The sequence below is a fragment of the Cydia amplana genome, chromosome 16 (assembly GCF_948474715.1).
Source record: "Cydia amplana chromosome 16, ilCydAmpl1.1, whole genome shotgun sequence".
Lineage (NCBI taxonomy): Eukaryota > Metazoa > Arthropoda > Insecta > Lepidoptera > Tortricidae > Cydia > Cydia amplana.
In genome coordinates, this window is record NC_086084.1 from 4563622 (window position 1) to 4586305 (window position 22684).

At 37.2% G+C, this 22684-nt stretch overlaps 1 protein-coding gene across 1 annotated transcript in view; it reads right to left on the reverse strand.

Annotated features, from left to right (window-relative positions):
* Positions 1-2542: 2542 nt before the first annotated feature.
* LOC134655399 (arp2/3 complex-activating protein rickA-like) overlaps positions 2543-22684 on the reverse strand; it is a 34463-nt gene continuing 14321 nt past the window's right edge. The window contains exons 2-6 of the mRNA XM_063510860.1: positions 11814-12017; positions 10759-10930; positions 9751-9852; positions 6195-6293; positions 2543-2771 (exon numbers count right to left, since the gene is read on the reverse strand). Coding sequence (XP_063366930.1) covers positions 2573-2771; positions 6195-6293; positions 9751-9852; positions 10759-10930; positions 11814-12017 — 776 coding nt within the window. The 3' untranslated portion in view covers positions 2543-2572. The remainder of the gene's footprint in view (positions 2772-6194; positions 6294-9750; positions 9853-10758; positions 10931-11813; positions 12018-22684) is intronic.

Here is a 22684-nt window from a genome sequence, read left to right on the forward strand (position 1 = left end):
CCATTATACGTATTAAAAATTAAAGATATCTTATTGATACGGTTTTAACACCCCCTGGCACTGACTAAAATAACCGACTTGGTTTCACACTACACCTCAAAACTTTTTTGTAGTAGAAGAATTGCGTTGCGAGACTTGCATCTTTTTACATTAATGTTTTTGATGGGATTTGCTATTACAGAATCTACTACTGTTGTACAAACCGGTGTAGCGGCTACGCGCAAAAATTTGGCTATGAGTCTGATCATAAATATTCTTATTACCTAGAGGTAATCATATTACATTTTTATTTGATGTCGTAATGGAGGCACTTTCTCTTTAGCCCGGTTTTTGAAAGTAACACGAGTTGAAAATTGTCGCAGCAATAAACTTAACCGTCGCGTCGTGCATTAGTCTACATGTTCAGCCTGCTTACTTAATATTTTTTTGTAGTCATTTGGCAGGTGTGATGGTTATATAGGAACTGACAATAATTACCTCGGTGCCTATAGGTACTTTAAATTAGTTATTCTGGATTTTTGTTTAGCTGCCGGAGGGATTTCATACTTTACTAAAACATAATTATTTCAGGTAATTATATGAATTTGCAGACATGTGCGGGTATTGGTTATGAATAAATAATAAATAATATCACTAATATGACTATGATTATGACTACCTATGTATTTAAAAAAAAACAACATCAATTTTATATAAAAGTATTTAATTGAGTCACTGTCCGACTATAATTATAATACAAAAACTTAAATCAAAGTACATATTACAAAATATTAATCTAATCAACAGACGGCAGGCAAATAAAATATAGGTAGTACTTATTTAAAAATGCTCCAATAGTAGTTATGTTAAAAGTGAATGCTCCTGTGCAAAATAAACAGGCAAACGTTCTGTCGTGACAAGGCGAAAAAATTAAATAAAATAGAAGGCCCAAGAATGTAACTGCCACGCATGACTGTTAATGCCTTTATCATCGAAAAATCTACAAAGCTACGAGGGATTTACCCCTTTTTCTGTCTTAGGGCGAAACAAACTTAAACAACATGTATAGTCTAAAATATGTTAAACTAAACATAAATAATTTAACAAATATAATGAGAATGTGAACATGGTGAAACATGTATCAAACTTGTATCAAACTTACAATTAAATTGACTATTCATAATGGTTTTATTCCAATATTCCCAATAACAGTTGGCAGAATGTACCTAAATGTCACAATATGGAAGAGAAGACAGCCGTGAAGGCGCAGTTATACGAACGATACGCAAAATTCAGAAAATTCTGATCGCCATGATGTTTTTATATGGCTATAAATGCAAGCCGCCGCCTAAATATTGTTATCACTTAGATATCATTTCAGCAGAGCTTTTTTTGGACAGGATTAGGTAATCTGTAGGTCAACTTATAAACGCCCGTGTAACTGCGGCTTTGTGGCAGAGATGCAAGGACTAATAAATATGTATGTAAGACAATCATGTGAGATTTCACCAATAAATAGGTACATTAGAAATTACTCTTATTTTTAACTTAGGGCCTTTTATATAGAAAATCGGTGGTTATTTGTTACGTTATTTTCTGCTAAACTATTTCGCGAAAAAGTACGTGCAGACGAAATTGCGTGCAATTTTCTTTATTTGATACAAACTTTAGAAATAAAATTACGAAATATTAAGATTGACAAAGACGAAGGTCTTAATAAAAGAAAACAAAATCCATACCTACTAACCATTCTCTTGTGGCTAAACTAATCAGATTTTTAATAAGTGGAGAAATTAAGACGTTTAGTGGCAAGAGTTTAAACTCCTTATCGCCTAAATATTTGTATCTAGACAATTTTACGCACGTTTTCGAAGTATTCAGCAAATTGTGAACCACTGGCACCATCTTAACCAAGAGTGACCGGCAACGCAATACCTTTCAATGTCAAAGTCAGTGTAACGATGTAACTATAGCTGGTCCAGCAGATCTTGTCAGTAGAAAAAGGCGCGAAATTCAAATTTTCTATGGGACGATATCCCTCGCGCCTATATTTTTCAAATTTGCCGCCTTTTTTTACTGACAAGATCTGCTTGACCGTCTATATTTAGATATCCAGAAGATTCACCATATCTTTAGTCTTTAAAAAATCCATTGAAACGCAACTTCTAAAATGCCGATACGCGGGTCCATCATATTGCCCGCTGAATAAATCCTTTATCAAGAGGTACAGCGTCCAGAATCTAAATCAAGGATATTCAAGTCACCATCTTGAAAGTCTTAACATCCTAATCTAGCTAGTAGCTAATTTTCCACCCATAGACCCAATCAATTTTTAGAACATGCGAATGAAATTACGAATACCTTCCTAAAGGTAACAAACATTAATTCGAAAATTTCAGGCTCCGAAAAGATCTGATTATGTTCAAAAAGATCTTCATTCGGAGCTACCTGATGAGTCCATCAGGTAGCTCCGAATGATTTATGTAGTCACATTATGTTGTCCTAAAAATAGGATGTTAGGGATACAGTATATCGCAGTTTCAAAACTCCACTGACAAAATTTTCTCAGCGCGTCACAGGTCGAACGATCTCTTTACCGTCCTACGACCGCCCTGACCGTGTTCCTCAAGATGTCGGTGACCAGCTCCGTCGTCCTGATGATCTTGTAGCCGATCTGGTCGATGAGAGTGATGGCTGTGGTGTAGGCTGGCATGATGTCCTTGGTGGGCCGGAGGTTGAAGCGCGTCGGGATGACGTCGGACGCCGCCCCAGCCCAGTTCGATTGCGTCGGTCTGAAATTGGAATGGTAATTTTTTAGTGCTGCAAGTATGAACAAACATGGGCAATTTAAATAAATAAATATTACCTACACAACTTTGGGAACAAATCAAATTTATTTTATTAAATATTTTGAATTGTGTTTTTAAATAGTCACATCACTAATATACCTATATAAATTGTAAACTGAAATAGATGTCATATTATTAAAGAAGAAAGGGTTCAAGGCGTTAACTCGGATTGCTAAAGACCGGTTCGAATCCGGCCTTCACCACTAGAGGGCTTCGTCGCTTTTTCTTTAATATGTATATGACATCTATTTCAGTTTAAGTATAAATAAATATTAATTATGCCAATTCAACGTTTACGTGAATTTTGAAGATGGTTTTACCACAAATTAATAAGCTAAAATAGTGGCTAAAATAGGTAATTTTATCACTCCATTGATGTCATTTATGTTTCATTGATAATCTGTTTTAAATCATCCTGTCCTATTTCTTTCTAAACTTGTATTAACAGATAACATAAATGCCATAAGCAATTATACGGCGTTACCTTTTAACCGCCAGACGGCGAAGGAATATGCCGTGCTCCCGACGCTAGGCGATCGCAATTATTTAAGCGAAATTGAACCTTACGGAGTCCCGCGTAAATCCCTATTACATTGGCGAAGTTGTCGGATGTAGCCGTCGCTGGCGTCCTTGGCAAGATTCGACTTTTCGATGACGGCCACAGCCGACTATGGCGGTCAAAAGGTTGCGTGGAATATGATAACTGGTTACAATTTATACATAAATAAATAAATTAAATAATGGTTAAACCCAGAAGAGAAGACGATTTTCGAGAAAACCAAATGTAGATATGTAGGTAGGTATTTTCCAAGTGTAATTTTAAGTTTTTTCCTTATCGTACTTAGATACGATTTAGATCTTCGGTAAACAACGGCATAAGATTTCAGCGACTTTTAGCACCTTTTAGGTACTAACATAGTTTTTTAAGTCTTATCATTATTTATGTAAAATGAACAAAAAAATAGGTTCGCTGTTATCTTGAAATATATAATTTAAATCGAAATGATAATTTTCCATAAAGAAAACTTGTGCAACAGTTTACAGATTGAAACTATAAAATAATACTGAAGTGACTGTTATAAAATTTCAGGTGGCCTATTTGACTTTGATAAATAAAGTGAGAAGGTGATGTCGCTGTTGCATGTCTACTTTAGTGTCACCTAAGGGCTAGATCCCACTGAACATCCCGTTTTTGGCGGGTACGGTTTTCTGCAGGATCAGGTTTCCAAAAAACGCGCGGGATGTTCTGTGGAAAATATTCCTAGTTGTGATATCACTACTGAATACTTTTTTACCGCATCGCCACCTAGCTACTTCCCTACTGTCCCTTTCGTGACTTAAATAGACCCCTGATAACTGATAAGATTGGCTACCTTGATAAGAAACGGACAGTTACAAAATTAAGTAATGTTTTCCTTAATCATAAATCAATCTATTTGCATTTGCACTACCTTTAGTAGGTAGGTACCTATATTTACCTAATCGATAAATACCCTAATAGCATCAAATCAAACAAACCATAAGCACTGAAACGTACAATTATCACATTTCCGTAACCGCAAAAAGATGAGCCATAAATGATTTATCTGTCGTTGAAATAAAGAATATTATTCCTCGACAAAGCCGTCTTCCTTACATTTTTTAACGCAGAAATGAAGTAAAATATGCGTAATCATAAACGCATTAGTAGCAGTAACGTTGCAACTGTTGCAAGATGGAGCAATCACAATCGTACCTATTTAGAACAATTAATTTGATGCTCGATGTGCAACTAGCCTTATTATAGTATAGATACCTAATACTAACTCATTTGTTATTTATTTTTATAGTTTCCAAGGTCTGTTGGTAGAAGCTTTACTTTTAATTAAATAAATACTGGTTAACCTAAAATTTGCGGGTTCACAAATGGCATTACGCTGAATGGCGTTCAATTTAAATGGTGCATTGCAACTAATTTTTTAAGTAGCTATAAGTGATACTTATGTATATCAAATGGTTTGGTTAGCTTCTGGTGGTAGGGCTTGCTAGAACTAGGTATTAATTTTATTACCGACATAAATCTATTGTCCTTCATTAACAATCGCTTTGAACGTTTGTAAAATAGGTAATTGCATTTATTAACGACCACCTGTAATGTAACTACCAATAGCGAGATAAAAAAAACTTATAAGTATGTACTTAACTGCTTAAACTAGTGCCTAAGTACCTATAAATTATAAATCTCAAGCGATTAATTCACAGCTTACAATCGCATGGATAATAGTCAGTCGGCCAATATTCTGACTGACTGACTATTATCCTTGCTAGTCCTACTTCACCATACTATCACTACCGTCGGTGTATAAAAGTGACAAAAAAAGGGAAGCATATAATATTTTCTAACCACACCAGGGTGCATAGCCAACATGCTAATCGTTTACGCTCCGTAGCCAACGAAACGCAACTGTCACTGTCGCACTATATGGAAGAGTGAATTAGAGATACAAAGCGTTTCGTTAGTTCGTTACCGTAGCGCAAATGATTGTCACCTTGGCTAGGCACCCGGGACTCTACTGAACGACATTATAATTGCCATGCATCATGCATACATTAAGTAAGGAAACAAGTTCTCACGCCTCCTTGGTTGTTTTCTTTTCAAAGGTAACCCTGTATTTACTGCAATGTTGCTTTGTTGGCGAACACTGTGTTGCGTTCATAGAATGGTCTGTGGTTGCGTTGCATGGTTGCGCACATGTGCAATAACGTTATCAAATAGACGTAAGGAATTGTTTACAAGTTTAGTTGGGTGCCATTTGCGCCTTACCGGAGGGAATATGTTTTGTATATAAACCACCATAAAATCATATAAAATGTACATAAGTATGTATTAACGTACCCATTAAAAAAATCGTTTTTGAGTTTAATACGCAATGTTTCCTAACATTACATAAAATTAAGCTAGTAACAGTAAGATCATGTTTACCATCAAACAATCATACAGGAATGTCGTGTGCAGATTTCAGTCACATATTCGTATTCAGCGGGAATTAATGGTTTCGCTTTCGAAAAAGTCGAAACAAGAAAACTGTACTAACAGCACAGCAAGACGCTAACTGGACACGTGCTGCAATAAAATGTATGCTTTACGGTGGGGGTGTACCATCGTCCATACCGTTGACCGATGATTGGTTAAGAGTGTTGCTGTTAAAGGCCAGATCACACCGGTTGCGTATGCGTGCGCTAAAATGTTGGAGCCGTGCCCGCACACGTCACGCAAGCGGCGTGCTGTCTCCATAAGGATCTGTATATTACAACGCGTACGTGTACGTACACGTCTACGCACACGCATCCGGTGCACATGCCTTAATAATTGACAGTGTCATTTACCTGGTAGTGTAGACCGGGCGCACGGTGGTCGGACGGGTGGTCGGCGCCGGCGCCGGCGCTGGCTGACCAGTCACCATCAGCTCGCCGTCATCGCCGAACCTGGAATGATAAGAAACACATTTTAGGTAGGTATTCTATTGGTATTAGACCCACCATCAAAACAGGTTTTTCAAAATGGTGTCAGATTATTTTATCTTTTCCTGGACATAACTTTAGGGTAAGATGGTTGACACTGGATCACTCCATATTATACAACAACCTTTAAAAGTCCGACGGCGGTTGACGAGCATATAACTACTAAGTAAATTGGCAACTTGGACAATTGTTTTTCGTTGACATTGCTTTCGAGACAGGATGAAGATCAGTAATCGCTCTACGACTACGTAGGTAAAAGCAGTATATTTTAGTGTCATGATAATGAAATATAGGTAAGTAAAAATTCTATATTTTTCTAAGAAGTTAAACTTTTATTTAAGGAATTCGTTTATTTCGGTTTGCAGTTTTTAGGTATACTGACACGGTACTTAAATAATTCAAGCGTAGTTTCAATAGTGACAATTGCACCATAAAAACGTTCATACTGGCCTCAGCTTGTCACCAACCTCTTTATGACTTTATTCTCAGGTAATTAACGTCATTGTACTATTAAATAAGTGTCTTCACTGTGGGAAAGCTGATAAGTGAGCTCAATTACTTGACTATGCCTACATCCTCATTTTAATGACTAATCTGTATAAGATTAGCTCGCCATTGTTTGTTTTTTGAATTTTTCAAACGCTTTAGTTTTAATAATGACTGAAAATTATGATTGTTGTTCTGCGGAAGTGTCGCTAATGAGAGTTTTTACAGGCATGTTATTAACTCTTCTTGTGAGTAAGAAACTTTGTAATCTAAACCCTCATTTAATTACGAATAAAAAAGTTTACCTTACGAGTTAACGTTCGAATTTTCGAATTTAGACTTCACCAGCATTATTGCAGCGCGACATTACTACAAACTGCATTGCTGCCGCAAATGTCAAACATACGGGAAGCAACATCTAATTTGCTTTTAGTTCAATCTGACGTTCGGAGTCCGATTAAGACTATATTTGCTTTACCACTTTCTCAAAAAAAAAAAAAAATACGCAACTTAAAAATGTTAATGACAATAAAATATTCTAAAAACAGCATCACATAGGTACAGTAATTAAAAATTTCCCGTAGCAAATATAAAGTTTGGATCTATTATTTGGATTTAATACACCTAAAATAATAACACGTTTGAATCTAAACGGGTTTGGTCTAAATAGGTACCTATAGTTTTTATTTTATGACACAAGTATTTTATAAATGACGTATTTTTGTGTCTTGTATACTTTACACTTACTTACAGGTGAATTTTTTTAAATTGGGTGTTGAGGCAGCTATTTGATCCCCCTGTCGATACCCGAAACTTACACACTTACTCACCCGAAACTTACTTGATTGAGTTGACATTTACAGATTTTGCAAAAAAGGTACCTAATTTTAGCGACAAAATTTCAGATAACAGGACCAAAATGAGTTTATTTTTAGGCCTGCCTCAATATAAACAAGTTTTATAAGGAGACACTAAACCGTCACCTATCTAGACTACCAGTAAATGTTGACGACGAAACATGCTGAGAAAAGATATGCACTGCCTTTTGCCCTTCGTCTCGTCTTGGCGGGGGCACGGCCGTGCCCCCAGATTTTTGGTTGTTAATCGGTTATTAAGTCATTATTACCTACAATATGAAAAGAGCGCGTAACAAAGTATTCGCGTGTCTAAATTCCGGTCAAGTCGTAAACACGTGTTTTCACGAATAGTAATTAGAAATACTCGTATATTTGATTCGCGTAGTTGTGTCTAATGACCTAACTATGCTGCAAGACACCTAAACTGGCTTCTAATGATTAGTAATGGTCAAAACGACTTTGACACACTATTGCTTTTTGTCAGGTGTCACTTTAAAATACCTACTAAACAGTATACCTAAACGAGTTTGAGTAGGTAAATTAAGTAAAACCATTGCGTAAACAATGATATCCATTTAATCTTCTACATTCTTCAACATAATCTCGTATTACATTAAGACTGCATTCTTTCCTATGCCGTAATGTAATCCAGATAATTTACCTGCTATTAAAACTTATAATTTTAGCGCGTTTTTGCGCCAGTCAAGGAGAAAAATCTGTACACTGTACAGAAAAGAGGACCTAACTAAAACTATAATAATTAAATTTATTATAGGGGCAAGGATAAGGAGAGGACACGTATTACGCTGTTCAGTGGCAAAAGGTACAATTTAACTAGTGTTATATGGAACGTATATCCTTTTTCACCTGCGTTGCTGCGAGAGACTTGTTCCACTTTTCACTAGAGCCATAGATTTTTACTTGCCTCAAGAATAACACCTTATTTTGGAATTTGCGCAGAATGTGCAGTAAACAATCACTTAGTTATTATCATATCAATAGTTAAGCCAGACGACACGCCGCGCCGCGATAAACCAGTTTAAAGGTTCTACATAACAAATTACGACGAGCTTGACGCAAGCGAATTTGTGACGTTATTTATGAAAAGGGACCTTATTGTCGATGGCGCTTACGCCATTATTAACGATGCTCCGATATAAATACATTGTCGCGCGACGCTGTGCGGCGTAAGCGCCATCGACAATAAGGTAGATTTCATAGATAATGCCCCATTTTATTACTAATCAGTCGCGTTTGTTTTTTCTAATTTTATGGTGATTTATGATTGAAGGTATTAATATTTTTGGCTATTTTTGTACATGTGATTCCACTGTTAGACTCGTTGACATTTTGTGTGATATTCTAACCTTTTGAAGACATTTTGTCATATTCAGAAAGCTATAGTAACGCATCCAACAGTTCCCAGCTATCCTTAATAGCTCCTCATGGGTCCTTTAGGGTCCTCCTTAGGTCTTATAAACTTCTTGATACAGTATAACCGGTTGTGGCAAGGGTATTGGCTGCCGCGAGTGCAGTGACGCAGTCTACGGCCGGCATCGGCATCACGGAGACTAAAGGTAACGTTCGGATTCAGCGTGTCGCAAATATCAAAATTACGGGTGGTGACATCGATTTTGACATTTGCGTCAGCAATATAGACGAGAGTAATGTCATGCAATACAATGCAATACTGTTATCATACTGCCGACTGAATTACTGCAGAGAATGTGAAAAAAATCTTTTTTTTCAAGGAGTTTATATTAAATTTGACATTTCCTACCCGAAATTTTGACAGTAATGTGGTGCCGCAACACTGCAGCAGTAATGCTGGTGCAGTCTGAATCTGAACGGTATCTTAATAGTGACAGGACAGGACAGTGAGAAGAAAAGCCACCTAATAGTAATTGCATTATGTAATTGGTTCAGTTAATGTGTTGGCTGCTGCTGCGGCTGAAATTGCTGATGGCTCCTCTACACGATAGGCCAACGCCGGCCACTCCAAGGGACGCAGCCATGCGGTAGAATGAGATAGCAATATCACTTGCTCCCTCTAACGCATAAATGCTATATAGACTAACCTATTTAGTATGACGGGCCGTGGCGAGGTGGAGATGGGCGGCTGCGAGCTAGAGGGTACTGGTGCAGGTGGCAGCGTCGGCGGAGGCAGTGGGGTTGAAGGCCTGGCGAGGATATACTTATTAGTTCTATAGAATTACACATTTTAAACTAAAATTTTGAAGACTTCCTGCCCTAGTAGCACGGTCGCATTTTTATCATTTATCACCATGCCTATCACGTTCTAACAAGTATGTAAGTGCGAAAGTGACGGGCTTAGTGATAGTGGATAAAAATGGATCCGTGCTGAGCCCGCTGGCCGTGTAGCCAAGATGCCAATCGCTTACGCTCCGTAGCGATCGAAACGCAACTGTTACTGTTGCACTAATATGGAAGAATGATAAAGAGACACAAAGCGTTTCGTTGTTGAAGCGATAGCGATTGTAACCTTGGCTAGGCCGGCAGGTCTGTTTGCAAGATGCTCTCTAACTGCTCTATCTGTTTCCAAATTCTAGATGATTAAACAATTACTTATTAAGCAATCAGTGAAGGCGCGATAGCGGCGCATTCGTCAGATTTTACTGTAACTTTAGACTTCCACAACTCTATAGAACTAATGGGAATCCCTAATAGATGGAGATGTGGAAATTTATCAGACATTACAAATGCTTAGGATTCAGTTCGGATTTTTATTTATGCGGACAGCGGTGGTGGTGGTGGTGAGAATGTTCGCCTGGTTGTCTGTTTTGGTGGTGTAGCTGTAGGGCTAAGATGGCGGGCTCTTTATCATTTGTCACCATGGCTGTCACGTTCTAACAAATATGTGAGTGCGAAAGTGACGCATAGCATGACAGGTGATAAAAATGCGACCATGATAGCTGTAGGGCTATGATGGCCGGCTCTTTATCATTTGTCACCATGGCTGTCACGTTCTAACAAATATGTGAGTGCGAAAGTGACGCATAGCATGACAGGTGATAAAAATACGAGCATGATAGCTGGTCTGGTCTGGATTGGTTATACAAACTTACCGGTTCAATATGACCGGTCCTGGAGGCGTGGAAGTCGTCTGCGTGTTAGATGGTATCACGGAGAGCGGTGGCAGTGTTGGTGGAGGTGGTGGTGAGAATGGTCGTCTGGTCTGCGTTGGTGGTGGCGGCGGTGGTGGCGTCGGCAGCGGTGATGATCCAGGGATCTCGTTACCTGAGGATTTAAATAATCATTTAAAAAAAATCTAATATGTCTCTCGTAGGAGTCATTTTTATGCTACTTATTTGGATAGAGTCCGAGCTCAGATATTTTCACGAATTATATGAACCGCCCATTCTGATTAAAGTACGTGGCGCATTTACGAACTCTAACTTCAGTGAAGTAATGTTTTGAGTATTAATCATTGATTCAAAACAATCCTATTATGGCTACTCACACAAACAAGTATGTAGGTATATTATGTTGCAGTCATTTGTCATGTATAAATGATGGACCTACAACACAGGCCTAAAACATGAATAATTAATTGTTGCCACTATAGCAACATTGGGCAAGTTCGTGTTTTGTGACCCAAATGATCTTAACCAAAGCTGTGGTCACAATACCGTGCTGAGATCGGCTCTGGCTGGAGGTTGGCCGTGGGCCTCGCTTATTGATACACTTTGGTCATATATTATAGATTGCTTCGTGACGGAGATCAATTCTCCTGAAGCTTTGCCTTTGGCCTGTCCACGAGACGTTTCATGTAAACCATAGTGTAAGGTCTGAGTGGACGCTCGAAGCGGAGCGTTCGGCGGGGCGTGCAGCGTGGCGTCGGGCTCACAAGTGTAATTTGAGCAGCGTGTACTAAGGCCGCTCTTACGCTTGCATTTGTTTAACATGCACGCCGCACGCCCCGCCCCGATGCCTGCCCAACTCGAGCGTCCACTCAGGCCTTACATTTACAGTTTTGGGGATTTGGTCAATAGAAAACAGCCCCGGGAAACCTACGTTTCGCCGCCATTGCCTATTTCATTCAAGAAGATACCTAGGAAAACTCCAGCTTCTGCAAGACTACAAGGTACTCGGATCACAGTCACATCTTACAGATACTTACTGTTAGGGATCGTGTTGAAGTGGTCCCTAGTGAGCACCTCCTCGAAGTATCTAGTGAAGTCTCCCGTGGGGTCCCATCGTGAAGCTAGCTTCTGCCAGTCCTCAGGATAATCAGCCTTCACTCGCTTGATCACCTTGACTGCTGTTTGCTTCTGGTTTTCTGTGCATCGGACGCATTTCGTTCGAAGCGCTTCTGGGAGTATTTCTGGAGACAAAATAGAAGGTTAACAAAATGAAGAGAGAAGAGAGTTATTTCAAATTCTTTTGAAATATTGTACGACGGAGAGCTGCCGGCTGTACCAAAACTGTTTGTAACCATAATTAGACTCTGTGCGGTAAGAGAAGACGCGTGGAATGTATGGGGCCCAATACATTCCACGACTCTTCTCATTCCGAACAGACTCTACTATGTTTACAATAACTGTACTTTATTCGGTTCGAAAACTAATAGTTCGTGTTCGTACGCCCAGCCTTAAGTGCTATAATATGAAGCATGTGTATATGTAATGGGGTGTTCGAAATTTTGAAAGATTATTCAGTCTATATTGGAATTTATTACCAGTCGGTAAAATAGGTACTATAAAAGATTAGCAAACATCCATTATAAGTCAAAACAATCGTTATCATTGAACAGCTATGACCTAGTCAGTCGAGCTGAGTCCTCACTATGATTTAAGCCTTTATCATGCAAACCGCGTCAGTAATTCTTACTTAATAAACTTAATTCCTGAGCTAACCACTTCCAAGCAACGGCATACCTTAACACAGCATAATTATTGTATAATGTTTTCGACAAGGCTTTAAATTTTGTTTAAGTGAGAGGATTCTGGTCTACGGAATGCGAATACTGTTAAGATTATTAGTTGTGGAAGTTGTGGTACTTGTGGTTATCAACTTATCCATAGGTACCCATAATTAAAATCTTGTGTATTTAGGCACACGCAGATGAACAATTAAATCTCATAACTTGTATAACAAACTGCACGTAAATTAAAACAAATGAGATGTGAAAAACTGCTCAAAGATTAATTTGCGACTATTCTCGCTTTATCTATCTACTAATTTATAATTGTCATATTACTCTGAATAAATTTGTTCACTTGAGAGGCCAATTCTGTTTGAATAATTGGATATGGTTTTAAATTTTCTACATAACTATATACGTGAACTATATGCGACGCTGCATCTTGAAGGGCGATTCCAACTTTATACAGTGAAAGTGCACGTCTTTTTTCTTCTATTTAGACAATGCACTTATGAATAACAAAAACAATCACCGGTTCTAATCCTACACTTCAGCCCCGAGAAGATATCCGCGCAAGAAAATCGGCGGTTTCATTGATATTTCTTTAATTTCGTCACTATTGACAGCTGCAATTACAGCTAGATCATCATTCTAATATTCTAATACGGTCCTCATGAAATGCAATCAGGAGACTAGAAGAGTCCTAATTTCCGCTTATTGCGCGTGGGATAACTCAAGGTCGTATCAAAATATCCTTATCAACAAATTTAAACAGAATCGGCTTCCTAGAGGGCTTTGTGCTGGTCACGGTTACCATATGTGTGTCATGATGTTTTGTTTATGATTAATTTGTTATAATAGTCAAAGGCCACATGGGTTCAATTCATAACAGTAGCAATGACTAATCGCTACATGACAGATGATATTTTGCTGGCCGCAAGCTTTGCATCATAGTTAACGGAGTCGGAATCACTTTTTTTAGCTTTTAAGATTTTTTGTGGGTTGTTTAACGTCAAAAAATTTACGAGTTTCTCTTCACTATACTTTACTGATTTATTTTTTATAATCAGAGTTTTTTTTAATTTTTTATTTGGTTTCGTTATTTTAGGCAAACCTCATTCCGAAGTCATCAACAAGTGTACATTACATTATCGACTGGTTTCTAAAATGTAGGGTCTCAAATTGATTGTTTTTTGCACATAGTCAATATAACAAAACCGGTGTGTTGTTGATCTGTATTTTTTGTTTTATTAGAGTTAATTCAACCTCTAAATCACGGGTTTTATAAACACATTATTTAGTGGTTTTATTTCATTCAGAATAATGTGACAACCAGTCGTCCTTGAGCACTACAATACTTATAATTGAAAACAACTACAATAGTTACAATACTTTTAATTGGATAATTACAAGTATTGTACGTATTAAAAGATGTTTATAAAGAATACCACTGCATCTTATAATAGAGATGATGCGTCGTAAATAAGTAGGTAATCGGTGTTTTATATTCCATGCTCGTATCTGCACACACGGCAACGCATGTGGAACATTTCCGAGTGCGCGCGTGCTGCGTGTGCGCACTGATTCATTTGTTTACATCCATGCCAATACTAAACGGTATTATTGCCCGCTCACAAGACTTGTCATTTCAGTAGGTTTATTTTGGTTCTTAAAATTGATTTTCAGCTACAATGGTCTTCTATATTTCTATAATCACGCAGAGTTTAATTTGCACTTATTACGTCCGATTCGAAAGCCAAATGTCGGATTTGCTGTGATAAAATATAATTATACAGGAATGCTTATAATAAAACTGCACTATCCTTAACTTAACGTGTATTATAGGTATTGTTATAAAAACAATTGACAAGTAATAACCTCTCCAATCTCCACATAATCAAGCACGCGTGGAAGCAAGTGATTGTGTGAATATTTACAATAGGTATCCATTGTCTGTGTCTATGTCCGTAAGTAACCTAACCATAGATAATAGAAAAAAATCAATTGAATTGTGACTCCCATTCGACATGACAGCGATTAACGTTTCGTTAGACGAGGGATAAGCGAGAAAGTGAAAATTGCAAGAAATCGAAGAAATCATGCATAGGTACGAGGGGTGTTCAAAATATTCTCGGTATGAGAATGAAAACAAACAAGTACGAAAAGTTTGATATTTTTATTTTTCAATATACTCCCCCCCTATGTTCATACACTTAAAAGATCGATCAATTATTTGTTTTAATCCTGCATAAAAATATTTTTTATCTTTGGTGTAAAAATGCTCCTCCACTGCCGCCTTCAATGCTTCATCATCGGAAAATTTATTTCCACGCAGATCCTTTTTAAGATTGGGGAACAAAAAGAAGTCGCTGGGGGCTAAGTCCGGAGTATACGGTGGGTGAGTAACAGTTTCAAACCCACATTCAACAATAGCTGCCTTGGCAATATGAGCAGTATGGACGGGGGCGTTGTCATGCAGAAGCATAACACCTTTGGTTAACTTTCCTCGCCTCTTTTCTTTGATTGCATCCTTTAATTGACGTAGAATGTTAGCGTAGTACTGTCCTGTGATATTTACAACTTTTTCTTTATAATCGATCAGTAATACTCCTTCACAATCCCAAAATATCGTGGCCATGACCTTGCCAGCTGAAGGGATGACCTTGAACTTCTTGGGATGAGCTGAACCCTTAATGTGCCACTGCATGGACTCTTGTTTACTCTCTGGGTCATAATGATGAACCCAGGTTTCATCTCCAGTAACTATTCTTTGCAGCACCTCATCAGGATTTTCACCGCACAGGTCAATAAAATCGGAACAACAAGCTACACGCATGTCTTTTTGAAGCCGAGTCAGCATTCGCGGAACCCATCTTGCACTTACTTTTGACATATTAAGATGGTCATGGATAATATCATGTACGGTACCAATAGAGAGATTGGTTACTTGTGCTATAGATTTTACCTTCACTCGACCATCTTCCAATATAACTTTTTCCACTTTATCAATATTTTCTTGTGAAGTAGCTACTACAGGCCGGCCAGGTCTAGGGTCGTCTTCAACACTCTCCCTTCCACGTTTAAACTCGCTTGACCACTTTTGAATGGTAGATAAAGAAGGAGCAGACTCACGGTAAACACAATCCATTTCCTCTTTTATGGTTTTTTGATTTTTACCCTGTTTTGTCAAGAATTTTATCACGCATCGATGTTCTAATTTAGTTAACATTGTCAATTCCCACATGATGTTCATGTTTGTTCAGCAATTGCAGAAAAACAAAAGAACATCTCGCTTCGAATTATACTTTTTTTTAATGTCAATGAATAAACCTTAGCGGCCAGTAACGAAAGAAATTTTAGAAGAGGTTGTAAGATATCAATACCGAGAATATTTTGAACGCCCCTCGTATATAAACGAAAACAAACAAACATCATGAGTACATCATACATTTTAGAAATATTGGAAATACTCTAGAGTCAGTCTAAGCTAACTCAAGCACAGTGTGCAAACGTTATGTAGTCTGACGTTTACGATAACACTTCCACACTCTGTGTTGTCAAACACGGTGCAGAGTTCGCTTAGCCTGACTCTAATGAGTAATGACATACAAATTTAACAGCATAGTAAGATATTGAACACAAAACCCTATCTTGGAATGCATTGTCACATCTCTGTGGTTAATATATATACAGTCATAGAAAACCGCAAATAAATATATTATTTATTTATATTTCGTCAGATAAGGTCTCGGGAACCGACCACAACTTGTTGAGTATTCACCACGCGTCCTTTGATTGTGTTTCTTCAAATTATGACTATTTGCTGTCGTTATTTTTAATCTATTTGTGACGTGATTTTTTTAATAAAAAACGATACCTATTGTATTTGTTCAATAACATTTAGTTTAGAGACTACTTAGATGAGAAAGATCGAAACCTTCTAACTCATTTCAAGTCAGATAATATAAAGATAGATTTAGAGGAAGACCTTGTGAGGAGTACCTACTCTAAACCAACATGCATGGTTTGCATGAAATTTTCCAAATCTTGAATTTTTTTTATGTATTAAGACAATTTGATGAACTACATAAGTCTCTTGGAAGAGGACGAAGATGACCATCATGATGTGGAACCAATAATAACCACATTAACAATACAATAACCATAATTCTGTCAAGAGTGAACGACTGAGTAGATTAATTCATATGCTGCATTGGACAATTTGAGTTGTCTGGAGGTATGCGAAGAATACTGAAAACAAGTGCGATTATATTCCCCATACCTAAACAAATGTAAATTCTTACATAGGTACTTACAATAGCTTTTGTATGGCCATCTCGTCCATTGTGTATAACCGTCATATGAACTTCCGATGTCAGAACAGAAGTCGCATTACACAATTATAGTTGGTCAAATCAATTTGTCAGTCAGTAAGAACCAGGAAAACTAAACTCATCCTTTTCTTTTGGGTGCTAGTACTAGTGTAATACAAAGATGGTATGATTCTCTCTGTCTATGTTTAAAATGAGACAGTCCTTTGACAAACTATAGTCTAGAAATAGTTATGGTTTGCCCGCGTTATGCATCGATAATGGTCCAGACGTACGTTCTTTTGTCAAACTCTTCCGTGTAGCACAATCTTTGTCTCTCAAAAGAAGCTCGCCTTGCGAATGCAAACTGACAATTCACAAAGTATTCAGCTTTACATCTTTGTACCACTAGTATAACTTGACCTAGATATACTTAACCCTTTTCCGGGTTGTACCAATCTAGAATGTTTTCCCAAAAAATCCAAATATATTCCAAAAGCTTTGGTGATTAACTTGAGGGCGAGTCATATTTCTCGAATGACCAATGTAATTTGAACCTTAAACTGGACTGCTAAGGTTGAAATTAAATTGACACGTATGTGGTCGATTAATTGTACTATGCCTGAAAAAGGGTTAGCAAATATGTAATCGGAAAACTTTAAACTGGATTAACTATATCTATATAAAAGAAGTCTCATGTATGTGAATATTTCAGAATATAAATAGATGTTTACCAGCCTATTAGGCACCTTATTTGAATATAATTAAAATCTAAAATTAGCTATCCAGGTGTGGTGGATGAAAAAAAACCGTGATAAATATGTGAGACAAAGTTTAAAATGATAATTATGGACTATATGTACATAACAAATAAAACATAGCAAAAGCCTAAATCTAACTATGACGTAAATGCGGAATTGATTTGTTTTAAGGCTTCGTCACACAGGCGCGTTTTCCGGGCGGGACGCGTGAGCGGCGCGTGAACGTTTTATATTTTATAGGCAGAAGTTATACAACTACTATACTTATAGAAGAGTAAAATTACGCCATAAGAAATAGTTTTAAAACGCAGTTGACGGATACTTTTGTACAGCTACAATTGCTAAGTTCTACTACAATACAGCCTGCATACAGCTTTTATGATAAAATTAGCTTGTAGTGTCACACGACACTTAAAGTTTTAAAACGGAGTTGACAGATACTTTTGTACAGCTATAAGTGCCAAGTGATACTACATTACAGCCTGTATACAGTTTATGGATAGAATTAGCTTGTAGTGTCACACAACACTTAAAGTTTTATAGTATTTTTTTTAATTTTCTGATAAAGCACCTCATGCTTACACAGAATCCTTTATAATGCCTTTATACAGCTTGAGCTGTACAATAACTGTAAAATACCTTTTATACAGCTTAAATCTTTTCTGACACCCTTATATATAAATCCCTTAAATAACTCTGAGTTCTAAATTGGCTGGTATATTGATGTTGCCGATGCTTATATGCTACTTGGGAAGTATACTGATCATTGCGTATTGGTAAATTAATTTGTGGTCCTTTGTGTAAAAAGTGACCAATATTCGCGCCTGTGTGACGAAGCCTTTAAATGTCCATGTGATTTGTATTTATAGAACTCATCTTATTGTTTAATAACATGTTTATAACTTATTCTAGAATTGTCCTGCAACATTAAATATTCCGTATACTTATGATAATTCCGCCCACATTGATATAATGATGATTTAGTTAGAGGATGAATTATTTAACTTGTCAAACTTGATTATCTTGGATACAGTCAGCTGCAGAGATATGTGACTCCCTGCAATATTAAAATAATGCTACTTTTTATTTTACTCTTATTAGAATCGTTGTACTAAATAATATTGCCAACTTTCAAGTTTCAACACTATACTACGTACCTATATAAACAAAAACAATAACATTTACAACGACCGAGAGCCGTATAATATTACTGAATCGCGATTAGAAAGGGATTGAGATAGCTGTCAATCCATATTGATTTTGACGTAAGTGTATGGAAATCTGTTATTTCTAATCCCTTTCTGATCGCGGCATGATAATACGAGTAGCAGTAAAACGAGGCAGCGACCACAGACTATGAAAATTAGAAAAACATTTCTTACGAAAGAGGCAGCATAACTTCCGGGCATTTTTATAACTGGCTGGTTTGAATAGCTTCTTCAAACTTTGAAGAAGCTAAAACAATAAAAGTCTGCCAACTTAACAGTGATCTTACTTACTTAGTCAACGCTCCTATTTCATTGGATTTAGGTTTAACCCTTTGACCGCCGTTGGCATGTATACAAGACAACGATAGAACGATACACTGGCGCCGCTGTCTTGTATACAAGACAAAAATTCAACCACTCGGTAAATGTGGAAAAAATATCAATTATAATTTTTTTTACACTCATGTTCATGTTTTAGGTCCTTGTTTAAAAAAAATTGCATTTATTGCAGCTATAGAAATCCATTCTTTTATAATAAGGCTCTCAAAAAAATTGCTCCAGATTTCAACGTTTTTCTTGTTCCTCGTCGCCGTTGTCTTGTATACAAGACAGCTAGGGATGGGAATGTTAACTCGATATGAAAATATTCAAAATAAATATCAAATCGCAAATCTGGTTTTATTTAAGCATTTGAACACTTGTTAAATGCCAATTGGTGGTAACTAGTAACTAGAATACGTAAAACGAGACGAGAGAGACAGGCATTAACTATAGCTGAAGTTCAGGGAGCTTCTTCAGCTGTTGATAGTAGAGTCAGACAAGTAAATCTGTCCTTGTGGTTTATTTGCAGAACAAAAGATTCATTTTAAGATGATAGTGTAGTGGGGAGTGATACCCTGCAGTGACCGCTTCGCACAAGAATGGTACAGGCGGACGCTAGGACTATATAGTCAGTGTCGCCTAACTATGAGAATGTTATATATTTGAAATTGACGAAAAGTTGTCATGGTAGGGAGGATGTAATACGGGAACTGAGAAGCTCATCTAAGGAACATGTCGAATGTGAAACATGCATTCCCGAACATTTCCGATCCCCACCCTTTTCCAATATTATTGTTCTTCACTCATTGACAATTCAATTAACCCACGTGCAATTTTCCCCAATGCAGTTCCGGTACTTACATTTATATTATCGACACACGATGCGCGGCTCTAACGTTACGCTTATAAAGTTTACGTACCGACAAGCGCTTACGCCGTTGACCTAGAGACTATTATTACTTAATCCGCGCGGAAACAGTCCTTGTCGGTCTGCACTGCGGACAGTCCATGCGCGCCGTTGTCTTGTATAAACGACTTCTTGTACAGCCTAGTGCGGTGATATTACGTCATGAATCGATATTGTTTAGTGGTTGTTTTTAGTGATAAAGACCTTTATTTTTAACATTGTCGTGTGTAAAAAATATGTAAATTTTTGGCATTTTCGAAATAAATTAAAGTTGGATAAGAACAAAGCCAAATTGAGAAGATTTTTACCATAAATTGTAAATATCGATATCACTATTTGCAATCCTTAAACTTTTTATTAGTTGTTTACTTAAAATTTGCTCTGGCGTGTGAGTGAGCGTCTTTGCGGACTAGGTCCGGCGGCCAAAAGGTTAAAATTGCTTGGTATGTTGTATGTTGATATTTGCGGTCAGGTAGATAATAGTATTTAAAATATCTAGTGAGACGAATAAAATAAACAAACTCTCGTGTTTACTATAGTTCGTTTTTTTAGCATTAGAAAGAAGGTAAGCGATCTTGACATGTCGTTTAATTGAAAAACGCTTTTTAAAAATCAGTAACTTATACTTATGAAAGCAGAAGAATATAAATGATCGTATTAGATTCATAATTGTTACATATTTGCCGTGACTTATTTTTAAAACATGTTTTTCAATTAAAATACTGTAACGTTAGCGTCTTGACGCTCCTTGAATGATCAATTTTGTTATAGAAATACACTAAGAATAATCTTAAAACTAAATAAATTATATTAGGTAAAACTAAAATATAAGTGCCTAACTAAATAAATAATTCTATAGTAATATTTGCTCGTGTGGTGATGTAGGCGCTTATCCAGCGCGAAACACGTATGTGACGTGTGTATCGACATCGCGGGGCGCGAGGGGTGTCCGTGCATGGAGCTCGGGCATTTGGACTTCCGCGGCGGCGCGATGTGTTCGCTCCAGCTAAATTTTTAATAATGCTCCCGTGCAACCTTTCCAAAATGTGCCGTCGGAAAATTAATTAATTGCATCAGAAACTATCATGTTCTAAATTTATTTTGTGCGTTAGTGTTTTCCCCCCGCTCGGGTGAGTGTTGCAAAATTATATTTTATAGCTACTTTGTGCTAATTATATCATTAGATAGTTATTTCTTCCTAATAAGGTGTGTGCTTAGATTAATTTGTAGTTAAGATCCTTTTATTACGCTTCGCCGCAGTAATTCTGTACAATTGGTTTCCTTTGTTCCTTGTAACGTAATGAATTTCTACCCTCTTGCCTAAAAAGTGAAATCATGATTTGCAATTTCCAAATAAATGTGTAGATTAAATACAACTAGAGTAAAACTTAATTGCTATAGGTTAACATTATTGTTTTTCAATATAAATTCCACTTTACATGTTTTGAATTTAATAGTTTTCACTGCATAAGTACTTACTCCATAGTACTGAGTTGATTTTGTATGTTTCTACCACATCACTGATCACTATTTAATGCTTTGAGCTTGCCTTCCTGCTTTCTGCACTTTCATCTTGCGCTATTCCTTCACGCGGCGAAATGTTGCAGGCAGTAACGCAAAATCGGACATTTTACTAAATGTCCAATAATGATAAATTCCAGGGGTCCTACCACCTACACTACCAACACTGGCTCCGGAGTCCACCTGCTGCCCTGCTGACCCGTGAAGACCTCAAGGCCGTGACGTCACCACCACTTACATGCGCAACCACCACAGCACCAAGCGCACAGCAGGGAAGTGGCACTCGTTCATAAGTGCGTGCAAGTGAATACGGGCTCGCTTTAAATTGTATAAAGAACCACCTCTGAGATCTACTAATCTACCTACCCTCAACTTTAGTTATTTTTACAAAATCGTTTTTCTTTGTTTTTAATATAGTTTTTTTATTATGTACTAGTTGTTTTACTGCCTAGAACACTAAACAACAGCTAAACTGTTACAATACACATCAAGATTGTTTACCTTTTTTCTAATGCTAAAAAAACGAACTATAGACTACGACGAGTTTGTTTATTGTACTTAAGCAAATGTTTTCATTCGCTTTACTTTGAAACTTTTTATAAAGTACAACTCGTTTTGCTGCTCGAATCTTAGCATTTTATTTAATTACACAAACGGGTCTACCGCGATATAGTTTCATTGTTTTTGCCTTAAATTCCAACGTTTTGTCAGCTTAGTTGCACCAGCTGTGGTCACGGAAAGACTGACGTCCCAGCAAATGTCAACGGATATATAAATAAAACAACACTGAACTACCCGAAATTAGATTATATCGCGATAGACTCGTTTGTATAATTAAATATGTGTACAAAACGCGAGAGTTTAAAGTGTTATCTTGGCATTTTACAAGTAAAACTGCACCTACGTGTGGTGATCTCGTGCTCTTCGTAAACGCTTCATATCATACATAGTCTGTGTAGTCTGTGTATCAGTGTGAACGTTCCTTTATCACGGCGGCCTCAAGATCTGTGTCACACAACGGAACGGCACGCGCAAAAGGAATGCGATCGGCGAAATCGCAAATACGAGATCCGAGTAAAAGTACATTGTGTGCTAATTG